The following is a 16,791-nucleotide window of genomic DNA, read 5'->3' as shown; positions in this document are numbered from 1 at the left end:
TGACCTCTAAAATCCCTTTTCATTCCATAATTTCATGAATGACCTTTCTAAAAATAAAAAAGCTCTAAATGGTCCCTCATTTCTCCAGGGAACACTGAAAGAAAACCATGTCTTTGGATGAAATTGAATGAAGCATCAGTGTTCATTAATCTCAACATATATTACTAAGAGACTACTGTCAGGATTTGAATGGTTCAATACAGAACACCCAAGTAGATGGTGAGTGTTTGGTGTTGGATATATGAAATAGAAGATACTCATTATCGATCCAACAGAAATGTCAAATAGACAGTGAAGTCTGAAGTTCAGGGACCAGGTTAGCTGGAAATAACACATTTGAGAATTATCAGCCTGTTGCTTGTATTTAAAGCCAAACAACCGAATTGAATCATCTGCAAAGAAATGTAAAAAGAAAAGAGGACCTAGGACCGAGACCCAGCTTGAGTGGAAGTTAGGGAAAGAGAAGAAGCCAGCAAAGTAGACCAAGAAGGAATATCAGAAATATAAAGTAAAATTAGGAGGAATTAATTTTCCAGAAGTAAAGAGAGCAGAGGATATCACAGAATGTCTTCCCCCCCCAAAAAAAAGAAAGAAAGAGAATAATGCTGCATGTAGAAATTAACTTTTTAAAAACATGATTTCAAGGTAAATCAAGTGAAAATAATAATTTTTCTTTCCCCCAACTGACCTCATCACTGAACTTATCAACAAGTTACTGAAAGATAATCCCCAGGGAAGATGCACCAATGGGATAATCCTGATGCAATTTTAATTCTTAAGGAACACTGTATTTAATCTTGTTGCTTTATGCTTCCCATGCAGACCTCAGACATCTCAGGAGACCAAGAATGTCCCTTTAGCCAGATTAGTTATGAATGTCTTTATTTGATGATAATTTCAAGTTTGAGTATCAGGGGAACTTCAAAGGTAGGTTTTAGGCTACAGGGATGTAGTGAGTAAAGCCCAGATGTTACCTTATACAAAAAAGAAAAAGGTAGGATGGAACATGCCTTCAAGCTAAGAGTTGATTAGATAGGAATCCTGTTGAGTTTCAGAAGGGTTTTAACAACGTGCCCTGACTGGGTGTTATACGCAAACAATGAATCATGGAACACTACATCAAAAACTAATGATGTAATGTATGGTGATTAACACAACATAAAACAACAACAACAACAACAACAACGTGCCCTGAATCAGCGAGACATGTGAATCTCGAAGTGGTCAGCATACCTGCCCAGGGATCTTCTGAGGACAGAAGGACCTAGGGGCAGACTCCAGGGTCCTCAGTGTTTAGCGAAGGATTCAAGTAAATCTGCAATGGCTTGCAGTCCACATGAGTCCAGTATAAGGTAAGAATCTCTTCCCAGACTCCAGATTTGAGAAGATTAGGAAAATCCCTAGCTTGTAACTAGGCCAAGCCTTGTGGTAGGCACTGGCCAGGGAAGAGAAACTAAGGATGGAAATTTTCACAGAAAGAGTCAAAGTCCAGCTCCTACTCAGAACCAATGTTTTATATCAGACGGTTTAAGGGAAACTCAAGAATGCATACTGTAAAATTCATGCTCTTCCAACTGATGAATGGCAAGAAGGAGGTTCTGTCCAAAGTGGTCAAGGAATCTTACTCTACATCAGATTAAGAGGTCACTGCTAACTAGCATTGAAACATACAGATGTCAGTACTTTTAAGGCTTGCTTTTTCTAGTTTAAAAATATCCATCATTGCAAACTTCAAACTTACAGAAGCTGAAAAATTAGGAAACATCTATTATAAAAGGAATGACTAGAAGGTTCCTTCACATCAAGGATCCCCCTTATGCATTCAAAAGTAATCCTAATTACATGCAATTCTTCAAAAAACATTATTGGCAAAAAAGAGATATGCTTGTGCTCCCCTGGCATGTTGTCCTTTTATATAAAGTACTTAAATGAATTTGAATTTTACTATTTTTATTGCTCTCAATGTTGAGCTCTCTGAACATTGGCTTCTCTCATTCTCTACACTTTTCCTTCTTCTCCTGGACACTCGAGCTATGCTTGCATAGAGTAGAGCCTTAACAAATATTTTTAAAGGATTTATTAAAATAAATATTGTTGATTAAATGGGTAGTTGGTGAAGAGGTAGGAAAAAAGAAGCAAAAAGGAAAGAGAGAGATCATAAATTAGGGGACTGAGCACTGACTTTGCAATGAACTGAGAAAGGCTTGTGGCACATCATTTTCCAATGAAATAGTTTTGTTGATAAGAGACAATTAGAATTTTAAATTTTTTTCTCTCTAGGACACCTATCATTCAGCTTTACACATAGTGCATTGCTCAGTGATGATACAGTTTATTTGAATGGTAGGAGTTTAGACTTGCTTCTAAACTGACCTAGGAATTAAGTGCTACTTTGCCATTTAACAGCTGGGCAAATCAGTCAAACCCAGAAGACTGAATTTCCTCATCTGAAAAAATATGGACAATAGAGGTACCTGTTGAATATTGACTGTTGACCTGTTGAGAAGGACCCCTTACGTGAAATGATGCCTGTAAAATGATTAGCACAGCATACGAGTGCCCAATGTTTCCCACTGGTATGCAGTAGGAGGATAGCTTTTTGTCGAATGCCTGAATATTTCATTTGACATATTCAAAATGTGTTGTTTTTTTTAAAGATTTCATTTATTTATTTGAGAGAGAGAGAATGAGAGACAGAGAGCATGAGAGGGAGGAGGGTCAGAGGGAGAAGCAGACTCCCCGCCGAGCAGGGAGCCCGATGCGGGACTCGATCCCGGGACTCCAGGATCATGACCTGAGCCGAAGGCAGTCGCCCAACCAACTGAGCCACCCAGGCGCCCTCAAAATACGTTTATAAAAGTATTATGTTGAACCATGTGGAATTGCCTGTCTGCTACCATTACTGGCTTTCAGAAACAAATTCCATATGATTCAACGTGTTAGCAGTAAAGCGATACCACACTGGGGCTCCTTCTCTCACAGAAGTCTCTTCTGGAAAGTAAGGAGTCTCTTCAGACATCTAATCTCTTCAGATATATAGATGTATATGAAATTTGAATTTCATTTTATGAGTGATATTTATGAATTCATAATTCACGTATGAAATTCATATATATTCAAACATATAGAAAATGTTATTCAAGAATGTCTTGTAAGGACAAATACATCTTTTGTTTGGATACAGCTGATGTTGGAACATTTTCTTTGAATAGGTAGGAATAGACCTTACAGCTGGTATGAGTATCTCCAAAAGCCACAAATACCTGTGCTCCAAACAGGGCTTTTGCCCTAGAATGATGGTTATAACATTGTTCTTCCTTCTCTATTCCTCCCACTATCAACACTCCCAAGTTAAGATTTTATCTTCCTCTTCAGGTGAGTCCACCTTTGTGCTAATAGATATGCCATGTAGGTCAATTAGGCCAGATATACCTAAAGTCAAGGCATTTTTATATAAACTCTCTTTTAACTGTAACAACTAATCTATGAGACAGTGGTCATTCTTCATTCTATTTAAATAGGGATTCTGCAATATAAGGGGACATAGGAAACTAGAAGTGGAACCAGATGTCTGGTTGGACATGAAGTGGAACATAAAATCTTTCCCAGAAAATATCAGGTAGACCTGCCAGGCATTCCACCCACTCAGCAATTTAAATCTTTTTCAGTCTCAAGATAGATAATGGAAGGAATCAATGAATCAATATACTTTACTGAGCAGTCAATATGTGCCAGGCATTCCAGTAGGTTCTTGTACAGACATCATTTCATTTTCACTTCACAACAACCTTGTAAAGAAGTGAGGTGTTATTCTGAACAATGGGGTCTTAGAGAGGGCAAGTGACTTAGCAAGATCACAAAACTAGTGAGTACCAAAGCTGGAATTTGAGTACACGTCATTTATTCCAACATAGCCTACTTTCTACCATCTTTCTTGGAAGCATCATCTCCCCCAAGTTATATGCTTTTTTTATATATGCATTGTCCTAAGATTGTTTGGTTGTATAACCAAACTTAGTTAAAAGACCACTTTTTAACTACCTTTTCTCCCCTTGTTATAAATGTTGTCTACAATTTAAATTGAGCAAAACTGACAAGGGAAGATAGGATTCAAGAGTTTTAAACAGAACAAGAATAAGGGAAAATCTGGCCAACAGCCTTGTCCCTGCGACTCCACAGAGGAGATGGCATCTGAATCATCTTTGCATCCCCTACAGTACCTTGTATATTTAAATGATGAATTAAAAAATGACCCACTTGTGCAACCTTGGACAAGTCAGGCAATCTCTTTGGAAGAGACGGACCCAATAACCTGGGGGAGCTCTGATTCTGTGGGCATGTGACCTTCTGTGGCCACTAGTCAACTTGGACAGGAATTACATGAAGGACAAAGAACTCATGGAGCCATGTTCTTCATAGCATGATGGTAAACAGTCTCAGGAGATGATAAACCATCTTTCCAAAGACTAGCTATCCCCTGGGAGTTTTCTCTGAGCCATACTTATCTTAGAAAATGTTGACCACTACTTTAGTTGTTTTCTTTGGAATAATAAGGGAGGAGCTGATCCAAATCAGGATTGTATATTTGGGAAGTTTGGAAAATTATTTTTCATTGAGTAATAGCCAATCCATGGTCTAAATCAGTACATCTAAAACTTTTCTACTTAAGTACTAATTAATCAGCATGAGAGACAATTTATATTAAGGACTTGGTGAACAATCGGGAGTAAGAAATCTCTTGGAAATATGTTTTTATCCCCCAAAATTCATGCAGATCTTCCTTTTATGTATATATCTCCACTTTTTTATATGAAATAATTTTCCTAAAACCTTCAAGTTAAAATTGACCTTTTAAGAAAACTGCACCATGTTGATCCTGGGACTTCATTTTGTCCTGGACACAGTTTTGTACCCTGACGACTCTAGAATATACACATTCTGGTTTAGGAAGCATGAACAGATCCAAACAACCACCACCATCACTCCAGATTTATATAAAGAATTGTCAGCAAAGCATTCAGTTATTTGTTTGCACGATGTCCAACATTTGCTTCAATATTTTGACATCATATAGAAGGAATATCTGAAAGCTCCAGACCATCTTTTGAAACGTGTCTACTTGGTTTCTTCTTTGCAATAACAAAAGCACTTGATATAACCTAAAGTTGATATAGCTTCCAGATAGAACTTAACTTATATCTTCATCTTGTCACAATGAAGATATCACAATGAGTGGGGAACTTTTCCATAAAGAAATGAAGAGAATAGTTAGATAATATGCTGGATAATGTGGTACTCGGATTTCTTATTCAGAACCCTGGTTTTCATAGTATTTCTCTACATTTGATTTCCTTTTCCCTTTTCTAGACCTTGTAATAAAATGAAGCCAATGTAGCCCATGCACTGCATTTAGACACAAGTGCTTTGAGGAGATTAGGTGGACTTATGCCCAAGAGGTTGGGTGGACTTCCTCTGCCGAAGGAGGTGGTAACTGAGAAAAAAAAATGAGCAGACGGCACTATTGGGACTTTTCATCTCTAGTGTCCTTATGAAATGACTTATTCATTTGTATCACCTTCATAGGTTTGGTTCAACCCAAAACAACTGTGTTGGTTTTGGGACTAGACTCTTAGCCACCAGAAAGCAGGAGATTAAAACTGTAGGCTCCTATGAAAACTCTTTGGGCATCACTCAGGACACTGGGTCCTGGGTCACAGAGAACCTTCTCTTTGTTCCTGCTCTCTCTCATGAAGGATGAATTAAGCCAGTCTCCCTCCATCTTCACCCAAATATCATAGTTTTTAACCAAACCCTTTCTCCCTGCTCCTTATAAAAGAAGGAACGGAGGGGCACCTAGGTGGCGCAGTCAGTTAAGCATCTAACTCTTGGTTTCAGCTCAGGTCGTGATCTTCAGGGTCGTGATCTCAGGATCATGAGATAGAGCCCCGCATGGGGATCCACGCTCAGCACGGAGTCTGCTAAGATTCTCTCTCCCTCTCCCTCTGCCCTTCCCGCTCATGCTCTCTCACTCTCTCTCTCTTTCTCTCTCTCAAATAAATAAATAAATCTTTTAAGAAACAAGAAATAAGGGAGATTCTTTTTGTTGCATTGTTAGGGGCAGCACTTACTAGATAAAACAATAGTCTAGATCGTAATTATGCCTCTCAAGTCTGAAAATAGTGTAATCTAACATTTTTGGTCTCAGATCTTAGGTGCTCTTTTTACCATAGACCATCTAGAGTTCTACCTATGGCTGAAATATCATCAAATAACAAAGCTACTTAGGAAATATGAAGCAGTATCGAGGGAGGCAGTATAGTATTAACCTAGATTAAGCATAAGAGCTCTGTGGTCAAGGGGCGCCTGGGTGGCTCAGTTGTTAAGCGGCTGCCTTCAACTCAGGTCATGATCCCAGGGTCCTGGGATCGAGCCCCGCATCAGCCTCCCTGCTCAGCAGGAAGCCTGCTTCTCCCTCTCCCGCTCCCCCTGCTTGTGTTCCCTCTCTCGCTGTGTCTCTCTCTGTCAAATAAATAAATAAAATCTTTAAAAAAAAAAAAAAAAGAGCTCTGTGGTCAAGTAGACTGTGTTAAATCCTGGCTCTCCCACTTTCTACCTGTGTGACTTCAAAATATTTCCTAACCTCTTTAAGCCTGTGTCTTCATCTGTAAAATGGGGTGATAATAGTACAGACTTCCTAAAGGAGTTTTGTGGAATAAGTGAACAAATGCACATAAATCATTTTTCACCATGCCTAGCACTTAACATGGAATAAATGACAATTTGTCATAAGATACCCTGTCCTCAGGGAACCTAGAATATAATTTGGGACAGAACCAATAGATACAGTTGAAGACAGCGTATTAGCACTAAAATCATAACACTCTGGGGCACCTGGGTGGCTCAGTCGGTTAGGTGTCTGCCTTCGGCTCAGGTCATGATCCCAGGGTCCTGGGATTGAGTCCCGCATCGGGCTCCCTGCTCTGTGGGGAGCCTGCTTCTCCCTCTCCTCCCCACTTGTGCTCTCTCTCTCACTATCTCTGTCTCTCTCTCTCAAATAAATAAAATCTAAAAAAAAATAAAAAATAAAAAATAAATAAAAAAAATAAAATCATAACACTCTGAGCAACACAATTTCAGAGAAAGGAGAGAGAGATTTAAACTGGAGTGGCCTGGGAAGACGTCATAAAAGAGGAACATGACCTAGAATTTGAAAGTTGGGCAGGATTTGTATTAGGCAAAAGAGAGAAGATGAAATTTCTCACTGGAAGGAGAACAGAAGTATGTGAAACAGGAAGGAGAATGATGGAGAAGAGGTCAATGAGTCGACCATATGGTACATGACAGGGATAATTGGGGCCATAGTGTGATTGGCCTCAGTCAGGTCCAAGAGAGACTGGAATAATCAGGAGAGGAGCACGAAGATTGTCATATAAGCAACAGGAAGGCACTGAAGCAGATGGATAATGTGATCATGGAGAGCAGGATGCACGATGAAGGAAAGAGGAAGGAAAACAGGAGAAGAAATAGGAGGTTATCACAAGAACCTAAATGTAAGATAACAACAGATAGGACCGACTGGGGCAGTGGGAAAGGACCAAAGCAATAGATATGCAAAATTTTTGTAGGACAAATGATCAGTATTTAGGAACAAATTGGGTAAAGGAGAGGAAGCAGGATGAGTCAATGACATCTCTCGGGGTTGAGCTAAATTGCGATGTGTGTTGCATTATCAGTGTACCAGTAGCACGGCTCTCTTAAAATTATAACATACATCTAATGACACTTTCCTAAGATGTTTTTGTTTCAAGTTTCACATAATAAATTAAAACCCTATTTTATCTATTTTGTAACTTTGAACTTTAAATTGACTTTACTCGGGGCACCTGGGTGGCTCAGTTGGTTAAGCGACTGCCTTCAGCTCAGGTCATGATCCTGGAGTCCCGGGATCGAGTCCCGCATCGGGCTCCCTGCTCAGCAGGGAGTCTGCTTCTCCCTCTGACCCTCTTCCCTCTCGTGCTCTCTGTCTCTCATTCTCTCTCTCAAATAAATAAATAAAATCTTAAAAAAAAAATTGACTTTACTCATTAATTCATTCAGCAAATACTCCTTGGAAAGCTTTCTATATCAGACACTGTGCTAGGCACCAAAATCAAAGCAAAGAGCATCCAGATCCCCACCACTGAGGATTTCTTGGGCTTTGGTACTTGAGGGTAGAGGAGGAAAGGTGAGGGGTGGCAAACGTGTAAATTATAATATTCCATGATCTGCACTAACATGAAAGTGTGTGCACATAATCGCTGAGGTACCTCAGAAAGTGCTCTAACACTGAACAGGGGAGTACAAATGCATCATATTGCATGGGAGGTGCCTAAAGATGCATGTCATCTTTCCTTTATCCAGATCAAATACATTATCTATGGAAGAAATAAATAAAACTGCAAAGATTCAGTTCTTCTTTCGTCCATTCTCCGCCGACCCTAAGATCCAGGTGGGGATTTTTGTGGCCTTCCTGGTGATGTACCTGACCAGCCTCAGTGGAAACACCACAGTTGCAGTCCTTGTCCAAATCAACCACTCCCTCCACATCCCCATGTACTTCTTCCTGGCTAACCTGGCAGTTCTGGAAATCTTCTATACATCTGCCATTGCCCCCCTGGCCTTGGCAAACCTCCTTTCAATGGGCAAAACTCCTGTTTCCATCCCTGGATGTGGGACCCAGATGTTTTTCTTCATCTTCTTGGGTGGAGCTGATTGTGTCCTGCTTGCAGTCATGGCTTATGACCGGTTTGTGGCCATCTGTTACCCTCTAAGGTACACCCGCATCATGAGCTGGCCCTTGTGTATGGAGCTGATGGTAGGGTCCCTGGTGCTGGGTTTCCTGCTGTCGCTGCCTCTGACTATTTTAATCTTCCATCTCCCATTCTGCAACAACAATGAGATCTACCACTTCTACTGTGACATGCCTGCGGTCATACACCTGGCCTGTGCAGACACACACGTTCACAAGACTGCCCTGTACATCATCAGCTTCATCGTCCTAAGCATCCCCCTCTCATTAATCTTCCTCTCCTACGTCTTCATCATGGCAGCCATTCTACGGATCCGGTCAGCGGAAGGGCGCCACCGAGCCTTCTCCACCTGCTCCTCTCACATCTCAGTGGTCCTCCTGCAGTATGGCTGCACCAGCTTTATATACTTGTCCCCCACTTCCAGCTACTCTCCTGAGATGGGCCGGGTGGTGTCCGTGGTCTACACCTTCATCACTCCCATTCTAAACCCCTTGATCTACAGTATAAGGAACAAGGAACTGAAAGATGCCCTAAGGAGGGCACTGAAGAATTTCTAGGTAGGATGATCCCATGGCTTGTCGGAATCGGATGCTCAAAGTGAATGGGGATGCTATTAATAACTATGCTGGGACAACATGCATGAGCCAGGAATGTCCTCAGCAAACTGAGACATGGCCCACTATTCTAGGATCACCGGAGGAGATGAATGCTACCGTGTAATGGAAATAAAGCTGTATCATGGAGGGCAGCCTGATGTCCTGGGCTTGGATGGAGGAGAATCAACACTTATTGGACACCTGCTATATACTAGGCACTTTATATGGGTTATCTCAATTAGCCCATAGTAAGTACCATTGTCTTCATGTTTGATATATCCAGGATGAGAACACAAGTATTTAAAAATCTAGCGGCACCTGGGCAGCTCAGTCAGTTGAGCATCCAACTCTTGATTTTGGCTCAGGTCATGATCTCAGGGTTGTGAGACTGAGCCCACAACATGGAGCCTGCTTAGGATTCTCTCTCTCCCTCTCTCTCTGCCCCTCCACTCCCTCTCTCTCTCTCTCTCCATCTCTAAAAAATAATAAATAAAATAAATAATAAATAAATTTTAAAAAATCTAAAGACTAAGCTATCTTCAAACAAAAATGTTGGCCAAGGAGGCCCTGAATGGCAAGAGAAAGAAAGAAAGAGAGAGAGGGAGGGAGGGACGAAGGAATGAAGGAAGGAAGGAAGGAAGGAAGGAAGGAAGGGAGAGAGGGAGGGAGGGAGGAGAGGGAGGGAGGGAGGAAGGGAGAGAGGGAGGGAGGGAGGGAGGAAGGGAGGAAGGGAGGAAGGGAGGAAGGGAGGAAGGGAGGAAGGAAGGAAGGCTTTGCAGTTGGCCAAAGGAAGGGAGACTTTTTCTTTTTTTTTTTTTTTTTTACATGTTTTTGTTTTGTTAACCAAAATGAAAACTCATGATTCTGTTCATAACTTTTAAAGAGCACCCCAGCAATAAAAAGGGTAATAATAATGGAGGAAAATGTTATTTAATTTAGTAAGTGAAAATATGGGAAAAGAAGTGGGCCTCATTGAACCTTGACTCCTCAAGAATCCCTTCTACAGCATCTCAGTGTTCCAGACTCTGCTTGAGCTTCCAAGGAGAGAGATCATTCACTTGGAAGACACCACATTCCTTGTTGGACAACTCCGGTTGTTAAAGTACCACACACTTGTTTGAGCTAAAGTCCATCTACAAGCAACTTCCTCCCACTGATCCTATTTTGACCCTCTAGAGCTTTCTTCTCCCTGACAGTTCTCCCAAGTATCCAAGTATTAGGACAGATTTTGTATCTTCCTTAAGTCTTTAGTCTTCTTTTCTCTAGAGCAAATACTCCATCAGTTTTCTCTCCAGGAGATCATATTTATTTATTTATTTATTTATTTAGATTTTATTTATTTATTTGACAGAGAGAGACACAGCGAGAGAGGGAACACAAGCAGGAGGAGAGGGAGAGGGAGAAGGAGAAGCAGGCTTCCCGCTGAGCAGAGAGTCCGATGCGGGGCTCGATCCCAGGACCCTGGGATCATGACCTGAGCCGAAGGCAGACGCTTAACGACTGAGCCACCCAGGCGCCCCATCCAGGAGATCATATTTAAATGCTCTCACACCAGTCACCTTCTAGATTTTCCCTAGCTCCATATCCTTCTACAAATTTTCACCCAAAAATAAACACAATGCACTGAGAATATTTTGTTCTGGGGAACTGTTACTTATCATGACCTGTGAACTACATTTCTATCAATTGACCTTGATCACTTTAGCCTCTCATAAATTTGGTATCAAATAAAATCTCCATATCACTTCATTTGACTTTCAATTCTGCCTGATCACAATTTATTTTACTAACATACATGTAGGACTTTTTTTTTTTAGAGAGAGAGAGAGTGAGCGCACTCATGAGTGGGGGTGGGGGCGGAAGGACAGAGGGAGACGGAGAGAGAGACTCTTAAGCGGGCTTCACACCCAGCACAGAGTCCAACAAGGGGCTCAGTCTCACCACCCTGAGATCATGACCTGAGATGAAATCAAGAGTCAGACACTTAACCAACTGAGCTACCCAGATGCCCCTGTAGGACTTTTCATTTAACACTGATATATTGTTTTGTTTTGTTTTTTTAATTGGTTTGGGCCAAGTGAACCAAACTGCCACAGTCATCCTCAGGATTTTATTCATCATAGTTTTGTGGCATGATCAAAATTACAATCATATTTCATTTCCTTTGTCCAAATCTTTAACCAATATCCACGGTAAAATACAACAAGTGAGCATCTATGGTAGTCCTCCTATTTGGGAATTGTCCAACTAGCTAGAAATATGCTCAGTTAATAACATTGGTGGTACATTGTCACAATTATGACCACCGCCCCCTTCCCCTATGGCTATGTGACTTGCTTTGGCCAATGGGACATTAGCAAATATATTGCAAGCAGAGGCTTACACTTACCCTTTGGTGTCTGTCCTCTCTTGCTGCCCTGTGACTGTCACATGAAGATGTTGGGGCTAGGATAACACCTAGAGATAGGCCATCAAGAAGGTTCCCTAGACCAACCCCAGTCGATCCTCCAGATGATTGCAGTCACATTAGTGATTCCGGCAGAAGAACTACCCAGCCGAACGAGCCTAAAATGTTGACCCACAGAAACATGGGCAAAGAAAATGATTGATATTGTAAGTCATTAAGTTTGAACTGGTATATTTTGCATCAAAAAATAACCAATTCTTGGGGCGCCTGGGTGGCTCAGTTGGTTAAGCAACTGCCTTCGGCTCAGGTCATGATCCCGGAGTCCTGGGATCAAGTCCCACATCGGGCTCCCGGCTCAGCGGGGAGCCTGCTTCTCCCTCTGACCCTCTCCCCTCTCATGCTGTTTCTCTCTCTCTCTCTCTCTCAAAATAAAAATAAATAAAGTCTTAAAAAATAATAATAACCAATTCACCATCCAATCTGTAATAAACCATTTCTCCAAGAAGAATATCATGGAAAGCCTATCAAATCTTTTCATACAATCAAAATACATTACAGTACGGATATAAATCTAACCATTGAAAAGCCTTATTTTTTTTGTTTCTCAAATAAATTTTACTTTTTTAAAATTTTTAAAATTTTAAAATTATTTTATTATGTTATGAAAAGCCTTATTTTAAAAGGAAAGTGTATTTGGCATGATTTATCTTGGGTCACTTCATACAGGCTCTTCTTAGTAATCACCAGGCTTTTCAAAATGCCTATGAATTATTTATTTAATCACACGTTTCCAGAATTTTACTAGGGATTCGCATTGAGATGGCTATCTTATTGTTTTGAAACCCACTGGTAGTTTATGCATTTCGTTTATATCTTCATCTGAATGGGAAAAGAAACATTCAATAGTTGTGAGTGTCTTGGGAATGGAGAATATGCCATTTATCCTTGAATTTCCAGCACCTAGTGCAGTGGCTAGCATTTATTAGACTCAGCTGATTTACTATCAAGAGATAAATTACACCTAGGGAGAGTGCCTTGCCGCTCATAAAAATTGTATGTTCTTTATACAAAAGGATTGTGTTCTACCCTTTTTCTACCATTTTTATCCTTCACTGCTCGTTTAGCAGTGGTGGTACTCCATAAATATTTGTGGAATTGAACAGGACTAGCTTTGGAGATAATTTTTTTCTGGTTTTCAGATTTTTTTTTTAATGCTACTAATAAATGTCCATTCTTATTAAAAACTTTTTTGAAACATTTATTGCTACTACTAATTTTTTAATGCTTTATTTGATTCTATATCGGTAAGTCCTATGTTTCCTAAGACTTATAGATAATAAAAAATACAAATGGGAACTATAAAATATCCATCTGAAGGAAGTGGGTAGCTATTATTACTGCATATTAAAAGAATATCATATAATTTGCTATATTTAACCCAATTTTAGCAAGGGTATTTTTTTAAAGATTTTATTTATTTATTTGACAGAGAGAGAGACACAGCGAGAGAGGGAACACAAGCAGGGGGAGTGGGAGAGGGAGAAGCAGGCTTCCTGCTGAACAGGGAGCCCGATGCGGGGCTCGATCCCAGGACCCTGGTACCATGACCTGAGCCAAAGGCACTTAACCAACTGAGCCACCCAGGCACCCGCAAGGGTATTTTTAAACTGCCATCATTCATAGAAAAATTTTGGGAATTTGTAACTCTCACTTGCTGCAGAGGGGATGTTATTGATGCTGTTCCTTTTCATTCCAAAAGTAAAGAGCCAGGGATGCCTGGGTGGCTCAGTCTGTTAAGTGTCTCAGGTCATGATCCCAGGGTCCTGGGATGGAGTCCTGCATAGGGCTCCCTGCTCAGCGGGGAGCCTGCTTCTCCCTCTGCCTGCTCTGCCTGCCCCTTCCCCTGTTTGTGCGCGCGCTCTCTCTCTGACAAATAAATAAATAAAATCTTAAAAATAATAATAATAAAGAGCCAAAGGGACAGGCATACTCTGCAATTACACCCAGAAGAAAATCCCAAACAGACTCTCAGGTTTCTTTCATCCTTTTACGGTATTGCAGTGTTTAGAAGCAGAGGAAAGAGGATAATGAAGAAAAGGTGAGGGGCGCTTGGGTGGCTCAATCGGTTAAGCGTCTGCCTTTAGTTCAGGTCATGATCCCAGGGTCCTGGGATCGAGCCCCACATCAGGCTCCCTGCTCAGCGGGAGCCCAGCTTCTCCCTCTCCCTCTGCTGCTCTCCCTGCTTGTGCTCTCTCTCTTTCTCGCTCTCAAATAAAATCTTTAAAAAAAAAAATGAGTCAGAAGACACTAGAAAAACAAATCAGGTGAGGACATGGAGATAGGGCTGACAGAGGAAAGCAGGATGTCTGAGAAACCTGTGGGGGGTGTGAAAGATGAGAGGAGTTATGGGTTATTGCAACGGGCATCAGAGCATCTACCATAGTTCTCTGGAAGAAGCATCATGGGGTTGAGATTCAGAGACACGGAGACATGGTTTCTAGGAGCGGTAAGCTGGGAAAGTCACTATCATCCTTCAAGCCTCTGTCCCAGTATCTAGAAAATAAGAGGATTATTAGTATCTAAGATATCTAAGAGCACTGACTTTGATTCATTAATTCTCCTGAGTTCTATTCAATTCTCGGGCCATTTGTCCTCACCTTGGACAGGTTTCTGTGGTGCTTTTACCCCACAGTAATAGATTTTAGCTGCTTCTCAATCAGCAAGTGAAAATGAGCAACGTGGGCATGACAAAATGGGATAGCAGTTATCCTTGTCTTCTCCCAAGTAGGACAGAAAGTCCGAGGGCCGGGGTTCTTTGGGTCTCTGACTTGGGAAACACACCCTCCCAAAGGTGGTTTCATTCTGAGGTCTTTTTAAAGTCAGATGTTGCCATATGACTTTCTCATTATTTGAAAAGAAAGGAGTGTTTGCTTCACAGCACAGGTTACTAAGACTGGAACGATACAGAGATTAGCATGGTGCCTGCACAAGGATGACATGCAAATTCATGAAGCATTCCATATTTTTAAAAACAAAAGCCCAAACTCATAGATACAGAGAATGTATTCATGGTTGCCAGAGGTAGGGGATGAAGGGTTGGCCAAAAAGGGTGAAGTGGGTCAAAAGGTACAAACTTCCGGTTATGAAATAAATAAGTCCTGGTGATGCAATGTACCACATGGTGACTATAGTTAACAATACTGTATTGTACATTTGATAGTCGCTAAGGGAGGAGATCTTAAAAGTTCTCATCACAAGAAAAAGAATTGTAACTGTGGTAACATATACTAACTGTATTTTATTGAGCTATTCAGCTCAGTGACACTTCATCTAGTCTTTCCTGCCCACCCTCCCCACCCCCACACGAGGACAAGTGACCACACCATCCCCTGTGTTCCCTCTGTACCTTGTATATAACTCCATCACAGCACCTTTAACACTTGTAGTGCCCTTATTTATCTCCCTCAAGTACACTGTGACCTCTTTGGAGGAAGAAACTATCTCCATTAGCTTGATGCCTAGAGATCTCAAAAATATTGAATTAATTTATGAATCATTAATTTACAGCCATGCATTCAGGGCCAGCTCAGTTTTTGCCTCCACGTGAAGCATTGTGTGGCTTCTCTTGTCCCTCCCTCCTCTATGATAACATCCCTTTCAAGGGATAGTCTCGCATTGGACCTTACTCACATTTCATGCCCTTGTGTTTTATCTCCCAAGTCAGATGCTGACCTCATTGATGGCAGACACCACACCTAATATGTCTTAGAATATCTCACAAAGCGAAATAAGTCAAACAGAGAAAGACATGTATCATATGACCTCACTGATATGAGGAATTCTTAATCTCAGGAAACAAACTGAGGGTTGCTGGAGTGGGGGGTGGGGTGGGAGGGATGGGGTGACTGGGTGATAGACACTGGGGAGGAGGGTATGTGCTCTGGTAAGCGCTGTGAATTGTGCAAGACTGTTGAATCTCAGATCTGTACCTCTGAAACAAATAATGCAATATATGTTAAGAAAAAAAAAAAGAAGAAGGTAGCAGGAGGGGAAGAATGAAGTGGGGGAAATCGGAGGGGTAGACGAACCATGAGAGACGATGGACTCTGAAAAACAAACTGAGGGTTCTAGAGGGGAGGGGGGTGGCAGGATGGGTTAGCCTGGTGATGGGTATTGAGGAGGGCACGTTCTGCATGGAGCACTGGGTGTTATGCACAAACAAGGAATCATGGAACACTACATCTAAAACTAATGATGTAATGTATGGGGATTAATGTAACAATAAAAAATTAAAAAAAAAAGAATATCTCACAAAACTTGCTACAGTGAATAGGTGGCAGGTCAAAAAAATCATCTGGAAAACTACAGGTTAAATAACCTAATGGAAGAAATTGAACACACCAATCAAAGTACAGAAATACTTCAAAGACTAACACAGACCATATAAAGTACCATCCTTCTTAGTTGTCACCACTGCTCTTCATGAAACATGTAGGATGACACACTACGCCCAGGGTGTATCATCCAACTATTCTTTTGTGACTTTCAGGATTCCCAGCCTCTGTGTCATACCCTTGCTTTCAGTGATCCCAGGAGGTGGGGAGGCCCCCAGCTGTGCACAGAGACTTTCTTTACCCATAGTACCTAGGTGTTTCTGCTTCAGTGACAACATCTCAATAGCAAAAGTCTGAGTCTCTTATGGTATACATCCATGATAATATGTATTTTTTCCAGTTGACTCAATTAAGAAATGAAGATAAGTGAGGAACTTCCTAGCATGAACAACAAATGCATGTTAGCACCCTTATTTACACACCTTCCAAGAAGAAACTCCAGGCTACCCTTCACAGGATGCTTGGCGAAATTATTCTTTTTATTATAGAAAGAAGGAAGGAAGGAAGGAAGGAAGGAAGGAAGGAAAGAGAGAAAGGGAGGGAGGGAAGGAAGTAGGGAAGAAAGAAAGAAAGAAAGAAAGAAAGAAAGAAAGAAAGAAAGAAAG

General features: G+C 41.1%; 1 protein-coding gene and 1 non-coding gene across 2 annotated transcripts; both read left to right on the top strand.

Annotated features, from left to right (window-relative positions):
• The first annotated feature begins 8,142 nt into the window (after positions 1 to 8,142).
• Positions 8,143 to 9,652, top strand: LOC116638341 (olfactory receptor 10V1). The gene has a single exon (XM_032414235.1). The coding sequence runs from the start codon at positions 8,375 to 8,377 to the stop codon at positions 9,344 to 9,346; it is 972 nt and encodes a 323-aa protein (XP_032270126.1). The 5' UTR covers positions 8,143 to 8,374; the 3' UTR covers positions 9,347 to 9,652.
• A 5,063-nt stretch (positions 9,653 to 14,715) lies between these two features.
• Positions 14,716 to 14,819, top strand: LOC116638963. The gene has a single exon (XR_004300733.1). It is a non-coding gene; the product is annotated as a U6 spliceosomal RNA (small nuclear RNA).
• Positions 14,820 to 16,791: the final 1,972 nt, after the last annotated feature.

This window comes from Phoca vitulina, unplaced genomic scaffold (genome assembly GCF_004348235.1).
Source record: "Phoca vitulina isolate PV1807 unplaced genomic scaffold, GSC_HSeal_1.0 scaffold16, whole genome shotgun sequence".
Classification (NCBI taxonomy): Eukaryota; Metazoa; Chordata; class Mammalia; order Carnivora; family Phocidae; genus Phoca; species Phoca vitulina.
Note: the sequence above shows the minus strand (reverse complement) of the source record. Positions and strands in the feature narration are given on the sequence as shown.

Coding starts and splice junctions, on each gene's coding strand:
- LOC116638341 (XM_032414235.1), top strand. CDS start 8,375: ATGCATGTCATCTTTCCTTTATCCAGATCAAATACATTATCTATGGAA.